The 27,806-nt window shown below is 42.3% G+C and overlaps 1 protein-coding gene across 1 annotated transcript; it reads left to right on the top strand.

Moving 5' to 3' along the window:
* The first annotated feature begins 3,332 nt into the window (after nucleotides 1-3,332).
* Nucleotides 3,333-24,404, top strand: Glra4 (glycine receptor alpha 4). The gene is made up of 9 exons (XM_021188049.1): nucleotides 3,333-3,843; nucleotides 7,203-7,333; nucleotides 7,581-7,648; nucleotides 8,370-8,593; nucleotides 8,734-8,816; nucleotides 10,260-10,400; nucleotides 14,709-14,923; nucleotides 19,184-19,333; nucleotides 24,088-24,404. The coding sequence occupies exons 1-9, from the start codon at nucleotides 3,776-3,778 to the stop codon at nucleotides 24,376-24,378; spliced, it is 1,371 nt and encodes a 456-aa protein (XP_021043708.1). The 5' UTR covers nucleotides 3,333-3,775; the 3' UTR covers nucleotides 24,379-24,404.
* The last annotated feature ends 3,402 nt before the right edge of the window (nucleotides 24,405-27,806 follow it).

Below are 27,806 nucleotides of genomic sequence, written 5' to 3'. Positions count from 1 at the left end.
CCTTGGAAATTAAAAATGACTCTGAAAAGAAAAATTTCACATACAGGAAAAAATAAAGATGCAGACTTGTTCCTTGGATATCTAAGGGGAACGCTCTGGTCAGCAGCAGCAGATTTCTTAAATGGTTTCTGCCTTTTATTTCCGTACACACTCCCTTTTAACTACCTATCCCATTGCCTCCAAAACTTGCTTAAGCCTGGGAGTTTTCTCAAGAGTGTGAATACAGCCTGCCTTTCTGAGTTATGTCTCAGTCCATTCTCTACCTCAGTAAGTGAAATGGGAAGTATCAGAACCATAGCATCCCCGGTTATTGGAATAGGTTCAGGAAATTATGCTAAACCCTTCTCCAATTTTGCCTCCCCAAGTATAGCCCAGAAGTCACAGAATTCACAAACAATACCCATTCCAATAATGAAATGCTGCTCCTCACAAAGAAGTTTCTGCAACTCTGCTTGTCAGCAGGGTGCAGCTGCAATTTTCAATGTATAGGATTGAGACTGATGGCTTCCCTTTGTGGAATTAAACATTTGTGAAAATGTGTCTAATGTACTTTTAGCACTTACAAAGCTATACTTATGGAAGTAATGTTTTTCAAAACAAAATATGAAAAACAGGTTGTTTACTGTAACTTCTATACCACCTCAAGGATGCACAGAAGCCAGTTCTCATGGCAATGTAGCATCCAACTGCTAAACTGGAAAAGATGCAGTTCTTTTTAGAACATGGGGATTCATGTGCTTCATACTGTGGTAGTGAGAAGGAAAAGCAGTTACAGGCCAAGGCTAGACACAACTTTGTACCTTTCTCCCATATCATTTCAGAGAAATGGCTTTCTTGTTGGTAGAACAAATTTGGAATTAGCATCTCAGCTGATTCTTGCCAAATCCAAGTGGCAGCTTCCTCAGTTTGGGTTTCCTTCTTTATCCAGAGTCTGACCCTGGGCACCTTAGGAAAGCTGTACCTCTCCATCAGCCAAGCCAGACATTTGCTCATTGCTGCAGCCTCTCATAAGAAAGAATCTGTCCTCCCAGGAAGCCGCCCTGCCATGCTTTTCAGCTCTCAGTGATCCCATGGGGCACAAAGGAGGTGAGACCTACAACAATGGGCCAGTCTCCAGGGGACTATGCCTTCCATTAGCCAAGAATTCCAGATGACTGAATGTGAGGCCACAGGCCCAAGGGGCAAGGGAATAAAAAATGCTTTCTTATTTCTCCTTACTATCATTGCCTCGTGCGGGTCCTTTCTCTGTATGTGAAACTTATCATTCTATTTTGAGAGAGAGTGATTCAGAGGTGGTTAACTTGCAGATCTGGGTGCCAAGGTGCATCTTTTAAAACATGTTCCCTAATAGCCTATCCTGTGCTATGGATTTGTCAGGTAATATCTCTCGGTTCTCAGGGAGCTCTCGACAGAGTTGGGAAGAAGCAAGGAAATCATTGAGTGTGGTATGCTGAGGAGATGGAAAAGAAAGATCTGGGAGAATACACAAGGGTCTCCTAACTCAGACCTAAGGGCAATGGTGGTGTTCCCTAAGTCTTGTTTGACAAAGTAATAAGAACACTGAGTCCAGACAGGTAAGGACATAGGGAAAGGTACTCTGTAGGCAATACATGAAAATCCAACCGAGCTGGGAAGACAGAACAGACAGTGTCAGACAAATCAGTGGAATGAAAAATAAGGTCAGATAATTGTGCAGGGTCTTGTCCTGTAACCAGAAAGAAGTAGGGGTACTTGTTTGGGCAAAGGAAGAGACAGGATCAGGGTTGTCAAGAATGGGGAAATTACAGAAAAGAAACAAGTGGGACCCTTTTCAGCTCCCCACCCTGAAAGATTCCAGGTTCGGTTCCTGCCTAAAAGTAGGGTATGTGATGCTTAAGGGAAATAAGGAGGAAAGGTGAGCAGGTAAATGGGAGGCTAAACATGTTATGAGGGTAATCAGTATTTTGCTTTTGCCCACCATGTAAGCAGTGAAGCATATAGCATTCTTCAGTCCCAATTCCAAACACTGAGCTTACTCATCAATATTTTAGCATTTATTCTTGAAAACGCTCTTCTTTGGCTTTCATCTGTAATTTGAAAAATCTTCTTCCTTAGTAACATAGCACAAAAGGGAGGGGATACTGAGCAAGTTCTACACATGGATGCCTTGTTATTAATCCCTCTAATATAGGCAATAAGAACCCTTGAGCAAAAGCATCCAATCTCCCCCAACCTCTTTCTGGTTAGGCTAGACAGGCTATGGTCAGCCAGACAACAAATTAACCAGTATACAATGGTTCTGATCCCTTCCCCTAGCACACACGCCAACTCTGCAGAGCTGGTAGGAGAGTTTCCACGGAAGAAAAGAAAGCCCTTGGTTCCTTACTGCTATAATTTAGGAGGAGAGTATGAAAGATTTAAGATACAGGAAAGCTAGAGAAAGAAAACAATGAAAGAGGGGGGAAAGAAAGGAGGGAGACAGACACAGGAAGGGAAACATGATGGAAACTTCAGTGAGGAGGAGGAAGAGAAGCGAGCAAAGCAGGCAAGGAGGGGTACTCGGGGAAGTCTGGTGCTTCTTTAGACGATGCATAGGGAAAATTGGACAAGCAGGCAGAAGGGAGAAAATGGAGCTGCTTAAGCACCTGGATGCCATGGACGAATGTGCAGAAACCAAGGGAGGAAGGTCACATTCTGTCTGGCGTCCAGCCCCCCCAACTCACTTCCCACCTGTGATTCCTCGAAAGGTGATAAAGTCAATGTCCCCTGAGCACCCAGGATAGTTGTCCCTTCCCATAAGTAGCCCTGGGGAACAGACACTGAGGAGGAAGGATTTGTGAGAGCTACAACAGGTCACAGGACTCCACAAAGAGTACCTGACTGAGGGGAACCAAGGAGGGAAGAGAATGCACACATTACAGGTTGAAGGGAATAGGAGAACAATAGAGCTGGGCAGGTAAAGAGAGGGACAGACTGTAGGCTGTCATCCCCCATGCCTCCATCCAGAGGGTACAGAAAAGCAGCCCCTGAAGTCAGACTCCACACCTCTGACCTGTTTCATCCTCAGGATACCCTGCGGCTGCCCCATGACCATTCTGAAGTCTTTATTCCCTTAGACAACACATTAAGTCTTTACTCTAGGACCACACTTTAAGACTCCAGGTTAAAAAGAAAGCTGCTGGGTACAGGAGTAACAAGGCTGACTACTGACTACACATGAGCTAGCATTCCTCCTCTTAAGAGTTGGAGGCTGGACCTAACACCTCAGGCTCTCCCCAAGTGGCAGCTCAGCAGCCCAAGCTCCTCCCCAGTACTCAGACAAGCTGGGAACCCCACTCCAGCTACTGGCGACTGTGCCTTTAAATTGCTGCTTTCAGAGGGTGCATCTAGGGGGATGTGGGAGGGAAAGAAACATCTTTCTGCCGGTCTCCTTCCTCCCTCCCCTCCAAGACTCCCCAGGGTTTGGAGAGTGATTGCTACCCAAAGAGAATCTTTTCTGGTTCCCTGACCGGCAGGCTGAGGCCCTTCTCAGTCTAAGATAAGCTCAAGCCGGAGCTAGTAGGGTTATCTGTGTCAGGTTCAGATCTATTCAGGGGAATAGTTCTAGACCCTGACTGCTAAGGACAGGGCAGAAAAGAAGCAGGAGAGGAAAGAGCGCTCAACTCCTAGCCCAGCCACACAGGCTCTTTATTCCAGTCCAAGTTGGAGAAGGGCTCTATACTGTTGGCTTTCCCACAGGGATACCTGCTCTCACCTTGGCAGCCAAGCTGAGAAAGGATTCCAAGGTCCCTGCAGAATGACAACTCTTGTTCCAGCAAGCCTCTTCCTTCTTCTCTGGACCTTGCCAGGGAAGGTCCTCCTCAGGTGAGTTGAGTGGGGTGAGGAGGAGGAGCATGCAAACCCTAACTGGGGGCTGGTGGTAACAGACTGGGCAGCTGCCACAGCTTCTTCTAAGTTTGAAAAATCAAACCTCATCTGGAAGGCATCAGGGGAGGACACACCCTCCTTAGTCAGGACCCAGGAGCTGTCCAGTACAGTTGTGCAGCCCCACTGAGGGTACAGGAGCGTCTGTATGGGTGAATTGCATGGGCCTGGGTAGAGGCTAGGCAGCTGAGCCCTAAAATGGAGGTCATTCATCCTGTAACTGAACCTTATCTCCATATCAGCTGGACCTCTAAAAATGACAGAAACATCTATCAGATGCCTGCCAAATAGGCTGCAGGTGGCACAGGATTGCCACGAGACCACAGCATGTTGGAGCTGGGATGCCCAAACCTTAGCTTTCTGCAGTTACCCTGCCCTTTTACACATGGCTGCTCACTGTCCTTTTGAGAGGCACTAGGTGGCAGTTATTTCCTGGCTTTGAAGGTAAAGAATTCTTGGGGTTCCTTTTGAATGTCCCGACCATTTGCTCCTTTCGCATTTTAACAAGAGCTGGTCTAGGTTGACAGGATATGCTGAACAGATAGATAGCTATGGCTCAGCTACAGTGGTCTTCAAAGGAACGCCTCACAAAGTGAAAAGAGTGAATGCCAGAGCCATATCTCCTCCTTCTTAACACAGGAGTGTCCCAGAGCATCTTGCTTCTGAGGTACTTTCAGCCCCATTGCTTGCGGACACGTGATGGCATGCAGGAAGGGGCGCAGATTGGGACAGTGTGCTTAGAAAGAAAAAACAGCTAAAAGTGGACTGGCAGCATAGATTGATTAAGCTTAATCAAAATTCTCTCCTCATACTACCCCAGGATCTTGTATGGGGATTGTCAGTTCTTGACCCTTCTAAGTCCTGTCAGTGTTAGGAACTTTCCAGGAACTAAAGGGTGGATAGAATGTTTCACAAAGTCACTCTCAGTCTTAGTTCCTTAGACAAGATAATCTCAGAATCTGGGTAACCAAAACAGGTTTCAGGACTGAAGACAGAAGATTCCCAGCCTATCCTAGACTCCTAGGACAGGGACCAGTGGAGAAGTGACCTGAGTGAGGCTGAGGACAGTAGAGGTCTGCTTGCTCTGTATGTAGGGCCATTTGGTCTCCCAGCAGGCAGGTGGCAGATGGCCAACAGCAGCAGCAACAGCAGCAGCACCTGGCTGGTGTGGATATCCTATGGTGAAGCCAGACGTCTGCCTTCCCCAGCATTACCATCGACCTCCTTGGATTTCCATAGTATACACTTAGGCCACCTGCTCTGGCTACTCCTGCCAGTGGGCAGGGTGGCCTCTGTCCCCAGGGCAAGGGATTCCTCCTGCTTTCAGAATCCAAGATCTAACTCTAAGAAGTCAGTGTGACAGGTCTTGGCCTTTCCTCACTCTGGTTCTTTAATAGAACATCCTGGGCTGCTTGTCTTGTGACAAGTACTGGGTAAGATATATTAAGTCTTGAAATTATTGGCTCTGGTTCTGACTTTTGGCTTTACCACTAGCTATAGGCCCTTAGAGAAGTCATTTCACCTATACCTTACAGATCCCCAGTCTCATAATCTATGTACAGTTATCTCTTCATACCCATCAGTTGTCCGCATCTTTCAAATTCAAACATCACAGACTCAAAATATTTATTAGCACTTGTGCTGGCAATATTTGGATTTTCCTTGTCTTTATTCCCTAAACAGCTACTTGTATAACATTTAAAGTGCATTAGGTATTAGAACCCAGAGATGATTTACTAGTATACAAGAAGATGTACACAGGTTATATGCAAAGACTATACCACTTTATATATTATCCATAGAGGGGTCCTAGGAACAGTGTCTCCTGGATACAAAGAACCATTTTTAACAGATAAACAGGGAAGACTGACATGAGAACTAACCTAGATAAAGCCTGTGAAACATTTAATGCAGTACCTTAGCTCCTTTAATGATTGTACCAGCCACTGACTAGAACACAGAATTATTGGGGAAATTTATGTGTATGTATGCATACATGTTTGTATAAGTGTAGGCACAAATGCATGTGGGTGTACAGTGACATGCATGTGTGCATATATGTGTAAAGGCCTAAGGTTAATATCAAGTGTCTTTTTTGATCATTCTTTATCTTACATATTGAGGTAGGGTCATTTGCTGAACCTATATCTAGCCAGTTTCGTCGAGTCTAACTGTCCAGCTTGCCACAAGAAAGCTAGGCTCCCCAGAGGTAGGATTACATGTGTATTGTTATCATGTCCACCAGAGTTTTACCTGGGTGCAGAGGATCTGAACACTTCCTCATGCTTGTGCAGCGAGTATTTTGTCCACCAATTCATCTCCTCAGTCCTCTTAGGAGGAAGACTGACAAAAGAATAGAGGCTAGATTCGATGCCAGGCCAAAACATACTCACGTCTTCCCCCAAATTGAGATCTTAGGTAGAGAAAGATGGGAGTTCACTTCAGTATGATCACTCTATTGGGAAATTCTCCCATGGCTATTTATCCCTGGTTATTACCATAGTTGAATTCACCTGTCTGTAATGGCCATGACACTACACTTAAACACACCTTCTTGCTATGCCAAGAAGAAAGAAAGAAAGAGAGGGGGGGAGGGAGGGGGAGAAAAAGGCAGGCAGGAAGGCAGGCAGAAAACAAACCTACTCCCAAAGAAGCTAGGTTCTAAGACCTGGAAATCTTACAGGAAGCCCAAGCAACTGATAGCAGGTCTCAGAGAAGCTGCTTGTTCGAAAATTCCTCCTATCCTTGGCTAGGCCATATTAACACACTGGGTGAGATGTCATTCTTCTTTGAATGCTTTCAAAGTGCCTTCAGGAATAGAAGACTAAGTAGGTCCTTAGTCCAGTGACTGATTCCTGACTGTCACTCAGAAGTTCTGAGACTTTGGGCAACTAACTACCTTTAAACAAATTAATTAGTAAACTAACTTACTGACTACAGTTTCCCTCCCTCCATTCCTCCCCGGCCTTCCTTCTCAACCCCCCCCCACCTCTATCCACTGCTCCTCTGTTTCTATACCTCTTAAGCCCATTTTCTTGCCTGGAAAATGGAGACAACAGCCTTAATATCATGTAGCGAGAATTAAGAGTAAAAAGACTTAGCCCATGTGAAAGCCACTTCCCAGAACTATTGTTGGGCAGCCAAGTAAGCTCACAACTGCTTGGTTCTTCTCATTTATTACACCAGAGAATCATTCTTGCTTATCTTCCTGTCTGCTGGGCAAATCCATCAAAGGGGGTTAGGGCAGGAAAGCACAAGCTGTGCAACTATCCTCAAACTTCTTTTCTTCTCCCGTCCAGTGTGGCTTTGGCAAAAGAGGATGTCAAATCTGGGCCTAAAGGATCCCAACCTATGTCCCCCTCTGATTTCTTGGACAAGCTTATGGGACGAACATCTGGATATGATGCTAGGATTAGGCCCAATTTCAAAGGTAAGAGAGGCCCACGTACTTAGTCCCCTCCATGTTTACTGTTGCGGGTGGCACATTCCTTAGCCAGTACTTGTTCGCTGCCCTTAAGGAAAGAGGCTGGAAGTCTAAGGCTAGATCTTAGAGCTCAAAAAGAACCTCTACCCCCATTTGCCTGTGGGTGTGTGTTACTATCAGTCTTTGCTCAGCAGTGGTCTGATCTGAGATTTCTGGAATGCCCTGCCAATAGGCTATGCTTTGCTACCCTTAGGTCCACCTGTGAATGTGACCTGCAACATCTTCATCAACAGTTTTGGCTCCGTCACTGAGACCACCATGGTAAGGGGTCTTCCTATTCCCCACTTCTATTCCAGTGTGCTCCCACATTGCAAGAATTTCCTTTCTGCTGCCCTCTTCTTGCTTTGTGATCATAGCTTTAGCCATGGGACATTTGAGTTGATGACTGAGAGGCTATTCTTAGTCCAGAGTTTCCCTAGCTAAATGCAAACTAGCCTAAAAAATGTTCATCAAATATGTGAAGAAACCTGAGGCAGAGCACAGGCTTTTGAATTAGAAAAGACCTGAGTTCAAATTGCAACTCTGCTACCTAATATCTGTATTAAGCAGGTGGACATCAATCTTCCCAGGACTTTGTTATTCATACGTAAAGGGTAGAACACGAAACCATTCTCTATACAAGATCGATGCAAGGTTTAAATAAAATGATGTGTATGAGGAAAGCACTCAGAGCTGAGGATGTGGCTCAGTGCTACAGTATTTGCCCAGCATGCTCAAGAACCTGGGTTCAACCTCCAGTCCTACCAAAAACAAGCTCTTAGCAGTGAGTCTGGCACATAGTAGGTAAGATATAAATAAAGATCTTATCCCTTCCCATCTTTGCCATATTTGTGCGAACTGGGCTTTCTACACTGGAAAATGCCTACTGGCCCTCAGGATGCATCTCCAGCATTTCCTGCTCATGGCCTTTCTGCTCATGTTGGCTTTATTGGACCCCTGGGAAAGCACTGAATCTGATAGGCCATCCTCTCCACCCTTCCAGGACTACCGGGTAAATGTCTTCTTGCGGCAGCAGTGGAATGACCCACGTCTGGCCTACCGAGAATATCCAGATGACTCTTTGGACCTAGACCCATCCATGCTCGACTCTATCTGGAAGCCAGACCTCTTCTTTGCCAATGAGAAAGGGGCCAACTTCCATGAGGTGACCACAGACAACAAGTTACTGCGCATCTTCAAGAATGGGAACGTTCTCTACAGCATCAGGTGCACCTAGTGTATAGCAAGGAGATTGTGTATCAAGAGGAAGAAGCCAGATGGAGGTAGAAGGGTGGGAAGATGGTCCATGCTATACAGTGCTGGAACCCAGCAAACTGATGCCATTACTTTTTTACTGTTCCCACCAGATTGACCCTCATTTTGTCCTGCCCAATGGACCTCAAGAACTTCCCAATGGACATACAGACCTGCACGATGCAGCTGGAAAGCTGTAAGTGTTTCTAGTGAGTCACAAGGCAAGGCTAGGAGTAACAGCTAGTTAATGATATTTTAGACATTTTCCCAAGTACACACAATCAGTTCTTGTTATGGATGAGAATAGAAGCCAAGGCTCCTTGACACACAGCCCAGTGTGGTTTTTTTGTGTTCCCACATTACTTGCTGGGCTGACCGTTCCATAGGGCTGGGGAACAAAATACCTCCCAGCCATGTATACAAATGTGCTTCTGACCATGGGAAACTGTCTGAAGGGTGCCTCCTGTGCCCAAATTTATTCCTGAAATCCCTATAGTAGCTTCACCCTTACTTTCTCAGAATTAAGACATTGAAGATGCTCATATATAGAAATATTCATGGAACTGATTCTCTATGAATGCAGATAATGATTGCAGAGACTCAGAGGACAGCTTCAGGTATAGGAAAATGTCGAGAGGTGAACTCAGCCAGTCTCCTTTATGGGAAGGGGGTCAAATGTGCAGACACCAAAGGATGGCAAGGATGGGTCACCATTTACTCTTCACCTATCACCTGGCTCAAGAGGTAAAACTGTAAGATCAGGACAGGAGATATTCCTCAAAGAAGAAAACTTGTAGCACTGTTTCTACTACATGGGAACAGAGGTGCAAAGAAAGTGCTCTTTGGTCTGCCCTCTAGAATTTATACACCATATACACAAGCAGGATCCCATTATCCCTCACAACAACTTTACAAACTTAGTTGGGACAGCCTCTACTAGCCTCACTTTACAGAAGAGTAGATGACTCACCTGATGTCATACTGCTACAGTAGGATTTATACTACATGCTGTACACATCAGTCTCCTCTTACACATGAGAATATAGTCATGTCTGGGACACGAGACTTCATGAACTGCAAGCAATTTGTGAGCAACTTGGCATGTTCAGCTACCAACTCTCAATTTTTTCCAATTCAAGTCCCTGGCTAGGAGTCTGTGGTATGCACATTCTCCCATGCATGACTGGAAGGACAGAAATAGTTCTCTCTTCCCTGAGGAAAAGTGGCAGAAGCTCTGGCTCTGAGGCTCAGCTCAGGACATGTGGTTGGTACACATGCTTACTCCTCTGGGCTTAAGATGTGGCAGGAGGTTCCCAGCTGGGGTCCTTGACATCTTTGCAACCTTCTTGGCCTACATCCCAAGTCTGCCAGAGAAATTTCTCTCTAAGCATTTCCCAAGCTTGAGACCCACATTAGTAGAGGAGTCTGGGATCTTTCTGACTTGCTCATTTAGTACAGGCCCATGAGACAACTGAGGAAATTCCTTCTTCAGAATCATTTCCTTTTCCAAGCTGAGTATGTCATTTCTAAACCCCAAATCTTGTCCCTCAACTCCATACCCTTGCTAACCTCAACTCCACCTCTATCTTCACCCCAAACACACACTCTGAAACTCTTTTGATGTCTCTGTCACTTGCAGTTGGCTACACCATGAATGACCTCATGTTTGAGTGGCTAGAAGATGCTCCTGCTGTCCAAGTGGCTGAGGGGTTGACTCTACCCCAATTTATCTTGCGGGATGAGAAGGATCTAGGTTATTGTACCAAGCACTACAATACAGGTAAGAATCAGGCAAGTCTTTATTGTCTGTGAGGTACTAGAAGGTCTCAAGATAAGAGACAAGAGGATAAGGTAACCAGGTTCTACTAGAGTCTCAACAGCTGAGATATGATGTTTCCTAAACCCCACTTTATCATGGAGGATGCTATCAACACCATTTTCAAAGAAAGAACACAGAAAGTCTATAGGGATGACTCAGCAGGTAAAACTGACAACCTATATTTAATCCCCAGAACACACTTGATGAAAGGAGATAACTGACTCCTTATAAACTGTCCCCTGACCTCCACACATGCACTGCGACATGCTCATACTCACACAAACACGAAAAAACACATAACTGTAAAATAAATCTTAAAAAGAAAGTTAACAGGGAGAGGTGAGAGTTTGAATTAGTTGTCACACAGCTAATAGATTCAGAATTACCATCCAGATCTAACCCCAAAGCCCATGTTTGTATCTCTCTCATATACTGCAGATTAAAAGGCCCTGTGACAATGAACGGCCAAAATGTCTTATTTTTCCTAGGGTCAATTCTGTGTGAAAGTCAGGAAATCTACATTTTAGGAGTTGTCAATAGCAATGCTCAAATAGAAGAAACAGGCCTGAGGAAACAGGTAGCTGAGCATGCATGCTATCCACAGTTACCGCCACTGTTTGGCTCTCCTGAACATCAGGACACATTCTTGTTCTGCATGTAGGGAAAGGGAAGTGGAGAGGAACTGTTTTTCCAAACTGGACAGCTCACTACTTCAGCTTTCTCAAGAGTTGCTGGGTCTTCATTTTCTTTAGCAACTTAGTCGTGTGGGAGTGTGTGTGTGTGGGGGGGGGACAGTTCCTTTAACTTAGAAACTGCAGCTGGGAGCAGAAAGAAATTGGTAGAGACTTGGGAGGGGGGATGGCAATTTGAATGTAGATGAATTGTTTTCAAGCTTTTTGTACTCAATATATTCATTCCCCTAGGGAGTCTTTTAAAAATATTGATTCCTAGGCTATAACTCTCGGGGATTCCGATTACATATACTAGAGGAAATGCCTAGAAATTTGCATGGTTAACAAGTGTCGTGAGGCTTATGCTGTGTGTAGGTAGTTCAGGAAACACTGTATTTTGAAAAACACTACTTTAGAAGCTAATTTTTTTCCTGCTTATTTATACAGGACTTCCACTCCTTAGAATATATTTTAAGAAAATATAACAAAATATTCATTGGCTTTAGTCACATTTCTCCTATTATTGCAAGCAAAACTTGGGATTGTTCTAAAAATTCACCCACAGCCGGGCGTGGTGGCGCATGCCTTTAATCCCAGCACTTGGGAGGCAGAGGCAGGCGGATCTCTGAGTTCGAGGCCAGCCTGTTCTACAGAGTGAGTTCCAGGACAGCCAGGGTTATACAGAGAAACCCTGTCTCGAAAAACCAAAAGAAAAAAAAAATTCACCCACATGGTAGAAGTAAATTAAGACAGTGTAATCTACTTGGTAAAATAATATACAGTCATGAACATGATATTTTCATAGTTCTTGTAGCTTTAGTGTTATGTGTAGAGTATGACTACATTATGATAACAGGAGTCTGATTTAGCTGTCTCCTGAGACTCTGCCAGTGCCTGACAAATACAGAAGTGGATGGATGCTCACAGCCATCCATTGGACTGAGCACAGGGCCCCCAGTGGAGGAGCCAGAGAAAGTACCTAAGGAGCTGAAGGGGTCTGCAGCCCCATTGGAGGAACAACAATATGAACCAACCAGTACCCGCAGAGCTCCCAGGGATTATACCACCAATCAAAGAAAACACATGGTGGGACTCATGGTTCCAACTGCATAAGCGGCAGAGGATGGCCTAGTCAGACATCAATGGAAGGAGAGGCCCTTGGTCCTGTGAAGGTTTTATGCCCCAGTATAGGGGAATGCCAGGGCCAGGAAGTGGGAGTGGGTGGGTTGGTGAGTAGGAGGAGGGGGAGGGGATAGAGGATTTTCAAAGGGGAAACTAGGAAATGTAAATAAAGAAAATACCTAATAAAAAAACAAAGGTATGTATTTAAAATCCCCGGAAGGAAATAATATTATTAAATATTTCTAAAGTAGTGTGATACAATGGATAAAGCAAGATAAGCCTGAGATTAGATTCTAGCATCTTTATATACTGGTTGGTTACCCTTAAGAAATACAGTTTAATTTATGCTTCAGTAGTTTTATCTGTAATATGAGAGAAAATCATTTTACTCACTTAAAAAAGTCCTACAGGTCTTAGTTAAAGTATAAAAAGTCCAGGCACTTAGAAGTGATTTGATAAATATGAGCTTAAGAATGTTATTCCTTTTCTCTTACTTGTCTAGCTAAACAACTGTTAATCGGATAACTAACACCAAAACTATGATTATAGAAAACAAGGAAGGAAAGCATGGAAAGGAAATATGGGGACATAGTAAATGGCATGTCACAGGAAGAAGCCCGTGGTGTTCAGTAGGGGCAGACTCAAGGACAGATAAATACAAGGTCATAAAGTCATACATGCCAAAGCCCCAAGCAGTAAGTTCAAATCACTGGTCTTGAGTAATCAGGTAAGAGGCCTTAGTCGGAATAACATCAAGACACATAGTCGGCTCTCCATGTTAACATGTACCATATACAAAGGTCTCTCCAACCTCAGAACAAAAGCATTAATCATAAATTTCCTCTGTGCTGAATATGTACAGACTTTTTCCATATCATTATTATGTTATATCATAGAGCTGACAAGATGGCTTAGTCAGTAAATGAATTGAGTTCAGATCCTGAGACCCACATTGTGGAAGACAAGAACTAACTACTGAAGTTGTCCTCTAACTTACACACACATTCTCTCTCTCTCTCTCTCTCTCTCTCTCTCTCTCTCTCTCTCTCTCTCTCTCTCTCTCTCTCTCTCTCTCTCTCTCTCTCTCTCTCTCAACAAACAAATAAACAGCTTAAATGAATGATATAGGCCTAATTTAAAGTATATGGAAGGGTATGCATATTTTAAATACAAATATGAAGCCACTTTGTATAAGGGATTTGAGCATCCACAGATTTTGGTATTTGTGAGGGGAATCTTGAAAGCCATCTCCCAGTGGATACTTAGAGATAGCTATACGAATTGTCTCCTTTTCCTCTTGTGTTATCAAAAGCCTCTGGTTTTAAAAGAATCTGTAAATTACTGTTTTCTTGGCTTCTGAGCCATGGGAATCAGGATAAAGTAAAGGGGGCTGGTATGGGGAAAAGAAGAGCACTGAGATGTGTGCCTAGAACTGATGCATTGTTTTATGGCAGAACAGAATAGTGATTCCTGATACTGTGTGACAGTGGCTCTCAACCTTCCTACTGCTGTGAACCTAAAAATACAGTTCCTCGAGTTGTGGTGATCCCCAACCAAAACATTATTTTCATTGCTACTTCATATCTGTAATTTTGCTACTGCTATGAATTGTAATCTAAATATTTGTGTTTTCTGATGGTCTTAGATGATTCTTGCAAAAGAGTCATTAGACCTCCGAAGTGGTCTTGAGCCACAAATTGAGAACCACTGGTCTATGGGAATCCTCTTTCCAGGATCCAGAGCTGATCTCTGTTGTGATCCTTTCCAGTTGTATGCTAGATAGTTGTTCTCACTTGCTTAAGACATAGAGTTTGTTCTAGCTGATTCTGGGATATGAGCAGGTGCAAGAAAGGATGGTCTAATATACATGAAGCCCAAACTATTCTTTCTTAACAATGCTTTAACAACTCAAATAGTTACTGTGCTCAGCACCTGAATGACAGCATTTCATTTAACTTTTCTAACAGCCCAATGATGGAGTTGCTATTGTTAATTAGTCTGATTCTAAGCTAGAAAACTAGTGCAAAAAAACTTGAGTGGAACTTGGCATGGTGGCTCAGAAGAGAATTCCAAATTTGATGTCACCCTGGACCACATAAAAACACCTTGTCTCAAAAACAAAAGGCATAACAAACAAACAAAAGCTTTGGATGACTTAGTCAAGATCACAGAGCTATTAAGTGAAAACTTGAGCTTCAACCTCAGAGAATTTGATTCTGGAGCCTTCTTACTCTTTGTCCTCTTTTTGTAATTGTTACATGAAAAATCTTATTCTGGTAGTAAAAATTCTGGGAGCAAGTAGGCAATCTTTAGGGCTGAGTTGAGAGCTTTCACAGTTTGAAATCTGGCACTATCTGAGGCCAGCTGAGCATCCCAGAGGTTGGTTCAGCAGGGCTGCCCTATTCCTGATGTATACTCCCTCAGGCTAAGCTGCAGTATGGGGACTCAGAGCCAAATACTTCATTTCTTTTCTCAGGAAAATTCACTTGCATTGAGGTAAAGTTTCACCTGGAGCGGCAGATGGGCTACTATCTGATTCAAATGTACATTCCCAGCCTACTCATTGTCATCCTGTCCTGGGTCTCCTTCTGGATCAACATGGATGCGGCCCCTGCTCGTGTAGGCCTTGGCATCACCACAGTCCTCACCATGACAACTCAGAGCTCTGGATCCAGGGCCTCTTTGCCTAAGGTGAAGAGATATACAAAAAGAACCTGCCTGATATCAAGCCCCCCATTTCCCACTCATTGCATGCTCTGCTCTGCTCCTCCCTATCTTGCATTTGGCTTTTAACTGCAAATGGCAATAGCTGCCACTCAACATTTCCTCTTCTCCAAAATAGCATAACGACGTGAATGCTATGGAATGACTAGAAACTCTGCCTTACTTAGTTTTCTTTGGGAAACACAAGCATGCAAAAGAGCATTATCACATAGATCGTTCTATTCTTTCATAGTACAGTTAAAAATGCAGATCATAGGTTAGTGACCTTCTCAAGGTGAATGATGACGAGAAAGAACCAAAGAAACAATAGAGTTTTGAACTAAATTCTGTCCTCTTTCTATAACGGATATGGTACTATTACAAAGTGCTCTAAATATAGTATTTATTTGGGGGGAAGGAGAATATTTTGAGGTTGCAAATACAATAGCAATTAAAGAGAGTAGACTCTGATCATCTGGAGCCTGTTTATGTTTTGACTATGCAGAAAAATTTGTGCTGATGGGACTAAGAACAGTTCTCCCTGCGTCGTGTATTCATGTAGGGAATTTAAAGGTCACCTCAAAGTCCTTATGGTCAGCAAGGCTCTGAGCAAATCAGGGAGCGAGGCCATTTTTTTCATTCAACAAATACTTATTGAGCACATACTATGTACTGTACTTAGCCATGCAAGAATAATGAATCTTGCCTCTTATATTCCCTCTTATTCTGATTTGTTGGAAACCTGGCCCTGAGATAACAACCTCTCGTTGCTTGTTCCATATAAGACTTCTTCAGTGGAGACTTAAGCAGTGCAATATGTGAATACTGATGGTTTATGAAATTGCTATAGGGGAGATTAAGTATAGAATAGGTCAGGCAGATTAAGGTTTAAATCCTAGCCTCATTATTTCCTAATAGTATGACCTTGGGTAAATTGTCTCTCAGTTGCTTTGCCTACAGTATGAGACTAAGAATGCTACCCCCTTCCATGTGGTTACTGTGAAAAATAAATTAATGTACTGACAAGCAAGGACAGTGTTTGGCACATAATAATTACTTAATAAATGTTAATTACTTTTATAGTCATCAGGTGACAGAGGTGAAAAAGAATGAGTATTGGATCTAGGAGTATAGTAGATGATATTTCCCCTACTCATTTTTCATTTGCTAGGAAACCTGTAAATTACTCCAAGCCCCCCCTATAGAGATAAACAGTGGTCAAGTTCAGATTAGCATCAAGCACCCAAGAAGTAGTAGTCAGGGATCTCTTCCTGTATGTGTTTTCTAAATTCACTAGGGTATTAATGAGGCTTTCAGAAGCAGACTGTCCCTAGAGGAGAGCCATAGAGCCAGCCTGGGCTATGATATTTGCATTACTATAATAGCTTTTTATGGGGATCACTGTATTAAGAGCCCTGCCCCAAGTTTTTGTCTCTGTCAAGTAAGAAGATTCTTCATAACCCAAGAAGATAATGCCATTTATGCCTCTTGCCAAGAGACTTCCTTTCTCATCCTCTCCTGTAAGTGAGCCCAGTCCATCTGCTTCTAGTTATCACACAGTTTCCTCATTTGGAAAACAGACTTTGTCAAGAGGTTGTTTGCATCATATTTTCATGACTTTTTAATAGCTTCATTGGTCAGTAAGCAAAACAGTCAGGCATGTACCCTGAAAGGAATAGTTTTGTTAGGCAGAGCCATGGAGCAACGGAACCATCAAGCCAAGCAGCTCTTGCTCACCCTTCAGTTTGGGCAACACCATGTTTGACAAGGTCAGGCCAGAGGCATCTGATAGCAACACTACTCCCATCCAAAACACAGCTCTATTGTCTAGGAAGAGAGTATAAGGGATTTCTTTGTAAGGGAACTCAGTCTGGGTAGTCTTTCGCTATACTCTTAGGAATCATTCCTTCATTACCTTGTGTAGCACCCTAAAGGCACTGATTTCTGTCTCTTTGCCAGGCTCTTGATCTCCATAGCTGCAAGTGGCTCTGCAGACAGGAAAAGCCAAATGGATGACAAGATATAAAGCTGCACCAGGGAGGAAGGCTCCAATTCTCTTGTGTCTTGCCCTTAGCTCATGAGGCAAAGAAGGGAAAGAAGGGCAGAGACAGCAAGTAGGAGCCAGCAGAGACAAACACATTGATAAACCTTCTATCTGCTCATTCAAAAAAACAAAACTAAACACATATTGTGTGCCAACCACTCAGGTATTGGGGATAGAACAACATAAAAATGGTTCTTGGCATGGAAAAGCTCAGTCTAGTAGAGGAACTGGCCAGGGGTGTGGTGGATGCTAAAAAGTTATGGGTAAACCAGGCACATACAGTAGTAAAACACACATTAGGATGATCAGGAAAGGCATCTCAAAAATATCATATCTAAGATGGAAAGTAAACAGCAAATTAGCCAAATCCCAGAGAGAAGAGGAAAGGAGACAGGCTTCTTTAAAAACATTTCACTATAGCAAGATCATAGATGACAAGGGACACACTGAGGCCGAAGAGGCAGTCAGAGGTCAAAGACCATGGTAAGTGTAACACATCTAGAACACAAGGTTAATAGAGAACCTCTAAAGGGCTGTAGGGGGAGGGGTTGTGATATGATCACAGTGATTTTTTTAAAAAACTATTAGTGACACATTAAGCCACAAATACATAAGGTGCCCTTTTCATTAATAGTCTAAAGCCTGTCATGACTATCCCTTATCATTGTCTCATTACTGATCTTCATAGCAGGTATTTGAAGTCCTTGAGAGCCCAGTGGGTCTGGGAGATAAGACAGTTAAATGGGATACCTTCTTCATAGGCATGGAAATGCCCAGAAGTAAAGCAGGGTTTGCCAACTTTCACATGTCAGTTAGAGCAAATAATTCTGGCGTGTGTGTGTGTGTGTTTTTGGAGGGAGGAATGGTATGTGCTTTATAATGCTTTATAGCACCCTTGTCTTCTACCCATTAGATCCCAGTAGCTATGACCACTCTAAAATTGTGTTGCCAAAATTTCCTATTAACACTGCTAAATGCTCTTGTGGGTAGAACACTTATTTTTGAGTTAAGACCCAGTAAGATAGGAGGTTGGGTATATAGCTTATTGGTAAAACACTATGCCTGTAACACATGAAGTCATGAATTCAATCTCCACTATCAATCTCTACTCTCACAGAGAAAGCCAGTAAGTAGAGAATTTATCCAATGAAACCTTTGCTATAGCTGGAGTCTGCAGCAATCTCAGTGCTCTATAATACAGAAGCTGATAAAAAGGAGTCACTTTTCACAAAACCTACCCTTGATATGAAGCTATATGGAGTGAGCTCAAAACTACACAGGAAATCCCTCTGGTTAAGGAAGTGACAGGTTCTCAATAAACTGAAGTTCTGTCCCTACTCTTAGACCCATCCAGCTGCGCCCTTTTCCTGAGGAGGTTTGTGTTCAACCTTTACCATGCAAGTGGGAGAAAAAAAGCTCTTCAAAGCTACCAAAGGCAGGTAATAAGAGGAACACAGTAGGAAGCAGATGGGTGGATGCCAAGAGAGCCTTGCAATTACTGAAGTGTCATGAGATGGGCTAGGTAGTACTCCCTCAGGATTCTGCCCCGTTCTCTCCAAGGTGAGAGATGAAGCTTTAGCTTACCATTGTACTCCATTCCTCAGCAGTGACTCTTGCAAAAGCAACAGAAAACTCCACAGGGTCAACAGCCGAACAGGAATGGAGGAGCTTCTAGTCTGCCAGTGAGTCTGGAACCAAAGCAAATGTCAAGGCCACTGATTTTAAAACTCCGAATTTTCCAGTCCTAATATCACCTTTTAACTAAGTGACCTCTGCTGAAACCCCTTCTCTCTTAGTAACTGACTCCACACATCTCCCATGGCTATGAGAAACCCAGGGCATCCCAGAGGGCAAGCAAATGTGATTTGATCATTTTTATTTACTGAAAGAGAAGAATCAGAAGAAATAAGAGGAAGAGACAGAAGGCAAAACAGGCATGCAAGAATAACAAAGGGAAATAAAGAGTAAGGGGATAGGCTCATGAAAGTGGAGGGTGAAGACTGCAGAAAGACAAAGGATGGTGGGTAGTCCAATCTCTTTGACACGGGCCTTCAGATAAAGATATGTGACAGAATTTTATAAAACCACAGAAGTTTCAGGATAAAATTGAACAATAGCAGGCAATTAATATGAACTAGAAATCCACTGGACAGTCCATGGAAGGACTCCAGAAAGGGTAACTTTTCTGTTCATGGATGTTGCAGGTGTCCTATGTGAAGGCAATTGACATCTGGATGGCTGTATGCCTGCTCTTTGTATTTGCTGCCTTGCTTGAGTATGCTGCAGTCAATTTTGTCTCTCGTCAGCATAAGGAATTTATGAGACTTCGTAGAAGGCAGAGACGTCAGCGCATGGTGAGTACCAAACGGGTGGGGCCCACTTTCCTTCTCCTTTGATATTACTCCTCAGACAAACCCAACCCAGGACTCTAGGACTAGGCAATTGGGAATCCTAGATTCTAGACCCAGGTTGTTGACAGTTAAATTAAATACTTAAGTTTTTCTGGTACTGTTTCCTTTATCTATGCAATGAGACATTAACCCTTATAAGGCAGTAGAGAAATTAAGAGCAGGCCATACAATAAACACTTAAAATATATTAGCTCAGGGTAGGCATGGTGGCACATGCCTATAATCTCAGCACTTGGGAGGTAGAGACAGGAGGCTTTGTAAGTTTAAGGCCAGTCTGGTCTACATATCAAGTTCCAGGATAGCCAGGACTACATAGAGACCCTGTCTCAAAACAAGCAAACAAAAATATATTTGCCACTATTAGAACCATATATTGGCTTAGCATTGATATTATTGCTTTGAGAATTAATAATAGTTGTTTTTGGTTTTCCTCGCATACAGAAGGAAGGTACTTTAAGTCGTCCTCTATTAAGAACTAAGAGTCAGACACCAGTGCCTTTCAAATGGAGCACTGTAAGATGTTCCCCATGTTTGAACTGAAATTGAAAGATCACTACTTGCCTCTTCTGATTGGTGGAATTTGTCTTGAACATCAGGCACTTCAGAGTTGGTAGGCTTGAGGTGGTGTTCTTCCTCACTCTTGTTTGCTAGCCCCATTTCTTCCAGAACAGAGTGATCACCAAGGGGAGATAGAAGAGGAAGTTGTTGTCATGACAACAGAAGCAGTTTTCCCTCAATTGCCCAGACAATAGGCACTAGGTAAGTTGTCATGACAACAGAGGTGCTTAGGCTACCCTGAGAAAAGCAGGCTCCAATTATGAGCAAAGCTGAAAGCCTTGGTACTGGTTGCTTAATCTTCAGAGACACAGTGTCTTGAGCTTTGATTCCATGTTTTCTGTCTAATCCAAAGGCTTCAAAACCAAAAAGCATAGCACATAATTACTTTTTGGAGGACAGAAAACCAATTACCTAAATGCACTATTAAAATCTTGACTCTAGGGGGCAGCAGTTCTAGCTCAGTGGCAGAGTGCTTGCCAAGCTTATGCATAAATCTTGGGTTTGATCCATTGTCTGTCTGTCTGTCTGTCTCTGTTTCTCTCTCTCTCTCTCTCTCTCTCTCTCTCTCTCTCGCTCGCTCGCTCGCTCGCTCGCTCGGACTTTAGCCTATCTGAGACATAGTAATACAAGGATGCTTTGTTCCTCCTAACTCTCAACTCCCACCTCAGTTGCTCCTGGCACACCACTATTATGACTCCCAATGATCATACAATCTATATGACTGCACATTTCTTGATATGGTTCCTTTCTGGGGAAGACGGGGCTCCTATCTCATACAGATTTTTCTGAATTCCTAGTTTTCTTCTCTTTAGTTCTTTCACAGTTCCCAAAGAGTGAGCCCTCTAGTGGACTGATCCACAACTACATATCTTTGAATAAGACTCACTCTTCCAGAGACCTGCCTCATAGAAAGGGTATGAAAACATGTACATAGGAGGTGAAAAAAATCAGGATGCTCCCTTTCCTAAAATAACCATCTCGGCCCTTTTTTAGTTGTATTAAACTTTTCTCCAGGTACCGAACTCTTCGATTCATAGTTTGTTTTCTAATGTTTTTTAACTTTGCATTCCTAGGAAAGAATGGGTTTTCAAATACTCTAGAGTCCCTTTCCTACCTAAAGCACTTGTGTTGATGTCCCAGTAACAAATATTACCACAGTTACTACAATGATCCTAGCAGTACCTCCTACACCACTTGTCTCCCCTGCATGGTGCTCTTCGCCTGTGGCAGTGCAGGAAATGACGATGGTTTTTCACATGCCCTTTGCCTTCCCAGATGGTCTAAGGAATTTAGAGGAAAAGGTGCAACCCTTATTCTCATCATCCCTGCAGGGTTAGCCCCTGGCTCGGAGCACACCAGCTAAAGGTAAAGGCTGTCAAACTGGATAGACAAGAATCCTTGCTATTATAAATACAGTAACTTGAGAACTAGAAAATTTACAAAATACCAGCAAATCCTCTCAGGGCCTTACTTTCAGAACCCTACTCACCTCTCCATCTTCCATTGAGCATTCTGCCCCATCTCCAGTTTCTTTTCTCCCTGTCTCACTTTCATATTTATTACTCTATCCCGTCTTCACAGTCCACCTTTTATACTGGGCATTATCTCCTAGCTTCCTTCTCTAGCCTTCCAGCACTTGGCTCCTAGTTAAGTAGAAACAAATTCAACTCTATTTCAATAGCCATGGAAAGAGCAAAGGGATATTTAATGGCATGTTCCTCCCCAACACATAGACACTCCCTCATCATTCAGAATTTGTCTTAAATATCTAATATCCAAATTTAGGCCTCTTTTAGGGCACTAATCTTTGCTGCGCAAGCCAAAAAAATACATATTAAAACTAAAAAGAACCAAGAATAGCTTACTTTATTAGATACATTTTATCTTCTGTATAAAATTACTTTCTTCTAGACTGAGAAATATTTCCACGTAATTTCCTTAGATTTACTGGATAAAAGGGGAAATAATGGGATTTATAAAAACAGAAATTACAGTTGGATCTAAGTTCCTTCCTCAGAACTTTTTCTCAATGCCTAGATTCTGTAGTTGTATCTTCTAGTGGGGTGGCTAGGTGATTAATGGGGTACAGCTATACTAGAATGCTAGGAAGTATTTTTTTACTTTACTTACCCCTGTCATTTTTAATTCCTTATGAGATATTTTGCATGCCTCTGGTTCTTTATTTGTAAAATGGTCCCAGTAAATCTCCCTATAGGAAGAGTGTGAATATTAATTATAGAATACATGTGAGATTAATAAAGATCTCTAATTAAAAAAAAGCCAAAAATGATAAATAAGCAGAGCCTTCAGGCTGCCAAACTGTAACTTTTCAAGATTAACGAGCCAGGATAGTGAACTGCCTCTGATATATACACATCTAATTCTCTATGAAGACCCCGGTACTTCAAGAACAGAACAACAAAGCTTTCTGGTGGGTAGACATTCTTTCCAGTGTTCAAAGTGTTCCTCCCAGGCTGCAAAGATGGCTTAGGGGAAAAGAGTACTGGCTGGCTGTTCTTCCAGAGGACCTGGGTTCAATCCCCAGCATGTACGTGGCTGCTAACAACAATCTATAATTTCAGTTCCAGGGCCCCACCAGCACACATGATGCACAGACATACATGCAGGCCAAATGCCCATACACCTCAAATAAAAATAATATTTTAAAAAATTGTTCCTCCTTTTATAGAAGCAAAAGGCAAATAATAATTGTTTTTCCTTCCAAGTATTTTGTAACTGAACAAGATTCTTTTCTGAGTAGACTCTTTAGTTTGGGACTGTGACAAGATACTGGCATCCAAGAACAACAAGCCACCCCATTCCTCATATCCCAAAGCATGTGGCTCATCAGCCCAGTTGTCCATTCAACAGACATCTTCTGAGTATCAATTAGGTTCCAAGCATGGTTCTTGCCACTGGGAATACAGGAATGAATCTGTCTATATATGAACTAACAGACAGCAGAGAAAGGGTTTGTGAATTTCCGGCCTGAGTTTGTCTGCCACTGATGTCCAGGTCAGTTTGGGGTGATATAATAATTAAGGAGTCACTATTACCAACCATACCAGTATCTCATCTACACAACTACTTTTTCATTGATTTCTGTAGCTGCAGAGGCCTTGTTATAAACATCCTACAGTGTCCTTTCAATTGTACAAAATGTTTAACACCTTTGTGCTCATTCTGCATATACATATGTATGACATACCCACTATACACACACACACACACACACACACACACACACACACACACACACACACACACACACATGTTCCTTATTCTTATAAGTTAAAGAACTATGTCAGGTAGCGACGGAGGCTTACTCTTCCTGCTTTACCTTGGACTTCTCCAGTGTTGGGAATGAGAGACTCTGGAACATCCTCACTGCTGGGCACACTTGAGTTGGTAGATGAAATCAGACAAAAGGATATTTCATTTCAGGCAATCTATTACCTGAAGCTTTTACTACAGAGCATTCAACACTTTTAATATACATAATTGTCTTCTATTTGGAAGATATATTTCTCAAATCTGCTCTAAAACGAGAAAATAGAGTAAGTAAGTTCCGGGGTAGAGGGGCTGAGGGCTTCCTCTGTAAGGAAAGCTCTTGTGGATGGTTCTTCCCACTTCCTCCTCCTCCCTTCAATTTCTTTTATTTCTGTATTTCTGCCCTTGCTTCCTGCTTCCCAGCTGTGTCATAGCTACTCAGTTGTCAGCCAACTATTGTAGTAATGGTCATGCTGCTTACTGCTTATTTAAAATGTACCTCCGCCATGCTTTCAGTCAAAATTAGCTTTAAAATGTACTATCTACAAAATAAACTATTTCTAAAGCTTTTAAAATTAATTAAAATCAATTTACCAAGTCAAAATATCTCAGCCTCACTGTCTGGTGGTTTTGTTGTTCTGTTTACCTGTCACAGAATTTGACGTTAAGATGTTGGCACTTCAGTAGGTTTTAGAGGACTCCAAATGTTGTTGTGACACATTTTCAAAAGGGAACTCAATGCATGGCTATAAATGAAACCATAACATATAGCTTCTTAATATATGTAAATATCATATATGTATGTATATGTGTGTATATATATATATATATATATATATATATACACCTTTTATCTTTTGTAATTATAGGAAGAAGACATCATAAGAGAGAGCCGCTTCTATTTTCGTGGCTATGGCCTAGGACAGTGCTTACAAGCAAGGGATGGAGGTCCAATGGAGGGTTCCAGCATCTACAGTCCCCAACCTCCAACCCCTCTTGTAAAGGAAGGAGAAACCATGAGGAAACTCTATGTGGACCGAGCCAAGAGAATTGACACCATCTCCAGGGCTGTCTTCCCTTTTACTTTTCTTGTCTTCAATATCTTCTATTGGGTTGTCTATAAAGTGCTAAGGTCAGAAGATATCCACCAGGCACTGTGAACAGACAGTGTGGAAGCTATAGTGTACAGCTGCTGGCTTCCTGCTTTCACCCAGGTGGGCTTTTCCCTTCCATCAGACTCTCTCAGGAGCTTGAACAGTTCCTTCTGACCTCACACTCATAACTTCAATTATCAGTTCCCAAGCTATGTGGGGACTGCTAGTGGCAATAGTAGCTGTACTTACAAACATGGCTTATATACCCTCATCCAGATTGACTGCTTACTCTGCCATTTCCCTTTGTTTGTCCATGTGGCTAATGCCAAAATGACTTTCTGTCATTGCTGGGGCTCCTCTGTGAAAAATAATTAGACTGTGGGATTCTTGGTTTTGCTATCTGCATCTTTTCTAATTGTATTCAGAGCCTGGCTTTTACTCGGCACACTGCGCTCCCTTCCACTGTCCTTTCAGTCCACAAATTCTGCCCCGATAGTCAGATATCCTTACCGATAGGAAGACAAAGACACAGGTTTTGAACCTCTTCACAACAATGTAGTCATAGGCTGCACTGGGCTAGGACAATGTTATATGGCCCAACAGAAGTAGGTTCACTTCTCCTAGAAAAGATAACATTTTCAGAACTGGGGCAAGAACCCAGGACTCTGTACCCTTCCAGATCTATATAAGCTTCTTGGTCCCAGACATTTGTTATAGTCCCTAATCAAATAGCAGCCACAAGTTTTATTATGCTGCTGGGTAAGGAAAAGGTAGGGGGAGGCTTATTCTTTAAGAATTGCATTTAATGATCTAGGAAAGGTGATATAAAAGATACTAAAATCTAAGAAGTGGAGCACAGAAACACGATTTAGACAGACTACTGCTCTCTTGTTTCTCCTTTTTCTCCAGTCTCTTTATTTTGCAGGATCTTCTAACTTTCTCCTTTACCTCCTATTGGCAAGAAAATAACAGTGCCATACAACCTTGTTCTGAATAGAGTAGGCTTTTAAGTTACTAAGGAGGATCAAGGCATGGATAGGGCCCCTATCTAGGCTTCTAGGGAAACAAACATTGGTCCTATCATCTATCTTGCGTAATAGCTATAGAAGGCAGAGAGCCATAATTTGGGTTGTTTCTTTACCCTTTTGTGCTTCCTTTTTTTCTTCCATGGGATTATTCAGTAAAGCTACAGGAAAGGTCAGAATAGAGCAGGTTGCTGTATCACTGTAAGTCATGGGGACACAAGGGCCTGGTACACTGAGTTCTTTGAAGTGATCTGACCATGAAGAACACAAAAATAAGATGAGAAAGATTAAAGTGTGAGGACTGCAATTGGAATACACAAACAAATAGTATCTTAAAATATTAAAGTCCTTTTCTCTGGACCCAGAAAAACAATTAAATATGTAATCAGAGCTCTCCTCTGCCCATTCCAACTATCCTCCTCCTCTTTTCCCATCTCCATCTCTATTTCATCTCTCCCTCACAACCTCATCATTTCACATAGAATTCTAAATTCGAAGTCAACAAGTCCAATGCTATAATGCAAGGATAAGACCAGCATTCTTTCTCTATTTACTTATTGAATTAGTCTGACCTTTCTCATTCATTGGGATATCCTTTTGTTTCCCTTGATTTTGAAGAAAGTACTTTGGAAAGATCAAGGTAGCTGACCTAGATTTTTTTTTTTTTAGAAAAGGTATTGCTGTATATCCAAAGCTAGCCTGCAACTTACTTGCAGCCCAGGCAAGCCTTGGACTTATAATCCTCCAATCTAACTGTACCCAGTATTAAGATTAAAGTGTGCACTACCAAATTCGGATCTAGAAAATACTTTTATTGGCCATTTGAGCACTCTCATACAAAGAATCAAACGTTAAAAACTGGTTTATAGGAGGAAATTACATTGAAAAGGGAAGAGAGCCCCTATGTTCCTATTTCTGCCCAGGTAGTGCCAATCGATGAGAAGCCACAAGCAATACCCCTTTGAAAGGAGGAGAGAGTATCTCTTTGATACTGTCCCTGATGGGGCTAGGGTGTCAGGCTGCTGCAGCCCGGAGGCGGGGTTGGCGGGGGTGGACTATGGAGATGAGCTTATTGCACAGAGCTTTACTTGTTACAGATCTTGTCCAGATGGGCTAACTGCACAAATCTGCCCTGTTGGAAGTCTCAAGAACAATGCCCTGGAGACAGCTACAGTACTGAGCAATAAAGCCAGTCCAACTGGGCCTCAGATCAGGGCATCAGCTGGTGCTGGGTGCCAAAGAAGCCAAAGTACCAACCAACATAATAGACCAAAGGAATTCACAAAGCCACTCAGAACTAATGCCAGGTGGAAGGTACTATTCTCACTGGAGCCCTTAAGCAGAGGGAGTATTTGCATAATGCCAACCTTAGATCCAGAGCAAATGGCTTTCATTTTCTTCATTCTTCCCACATATGTACAGGGACTAGGGAAGTGCTAGGTCTCACTGAAGGGGTTTGACATTTAGCAATCTGTTCAATCACAAAATTGTTAAACTTGGGTCCTTCTTATCAATGAATTGAGAAAAGGTAATATAAAAGTCTCATTTGGAATACTTATCCATCCAGAGAGAGACCCATACTATTTTCTGCCTGAATCAATCTGATACAATTCTGAGATTTAAACATTTTAAGGGGTGTGTGTGGGTCCTATGAATACAAAGTGTTTCAGGTATTTTCATTAATTCTTTGTTAATATTTAATTAGATAAATATTTCATAAATGCATTTTTCAAGAGGAAAGGCTTTATTTACTCAGTTGTTAAGGCTATTGGTGTATCTATCTCCCTAACAGTTTGTTCTGCCTTGTGGAATGCCAGGGTGTTTGCCTCCTTTTTCTCTTTAATCTACAACAGGTCCTTTTGTTCTCTGCAAATTCACAGGCCAAGCAAATGCAGCTCTCTAAGTGGAAGAAATATACTGAATAAAATGTATTCCTTCAACATTTCCAAAAGCATTTTCTCACCTATCATAAAAGAACAGGAACTCTTCTGTTTAATCTATTAGGCTGATTGAAAGCTAAGTTCTCTTTTTGTTGAGCAATGTAAATGCCTCAATTGTACCCAGAATATGTTACTTCTTTTGGATTTTTTAATGTGTTCTCCCACCACTCTTGTGCGTCTGTATCAGTGTTGGCATTATTAGACTTATCTCATTATTTCTGTCTACTAAAATCTCAAAAAATTGTACTTCACTATGCTGGAATTAATCTTGTTAGGTTGCGTTGTTAAGGAACACTAAACAATCTAGATCAGGAATCACCCAGGGATCAGCAAGCAGGGTGCTACTCCCTGGTTCAATGGAAGAAATGTAGAATACAGTTTTTGAAGGCAAGAGATGCATTTTATACAACTCATTAGCCTGCACAGCTCCGGCACCTAATAATACACAATATGTGTAATTAGAATAAAATCCTATCTTCCCATTTACTGTATTATATGTTTTGTTCATTTCCTTTCTGTTAATTTATTG

The sequence above is a fragment of the Mus pahari genome, chromosome X, assembly GCF_900095145.1.
Source record: "Mus pahari chromosome X, PAHARI_EIJ_v1.1, whole genome shotgun sequence".
Lineage (NCBI taxonomy): Eukaryota > Metazoa > Chordata > Mammalia > Rodentia > Muridae > Mus > Mus pahari.
The sequence above is the reverse complement of the archived record's forward strand: the minus strand, read 5'-3'. Positions and strand labels throughout refer to the sequence as shown.

Coding starts and splice junctions, on each gene's coding strand:
- Glra4 (XM_021188049.1), top strand. CDS start 3,776: ATGACAACTCTTGTTCCAGCAAGCCTCTTCCTTCTTCTCTGGACCTTG. Junction 7,334..7,580: donor GATTAGGCCCAATTTCAAAG/GTAAGAGAGGCC, acceptor TGCTACCCTTAG/GTCCACCTGTGAATGTGACC. Junction 19,334..24,087: donor GGCAGAGACGTCAGCGCATG/GTGAGTACCAAA, acceptor TTGTAATTATAG/GAAGAAGACATCATAAGAGA.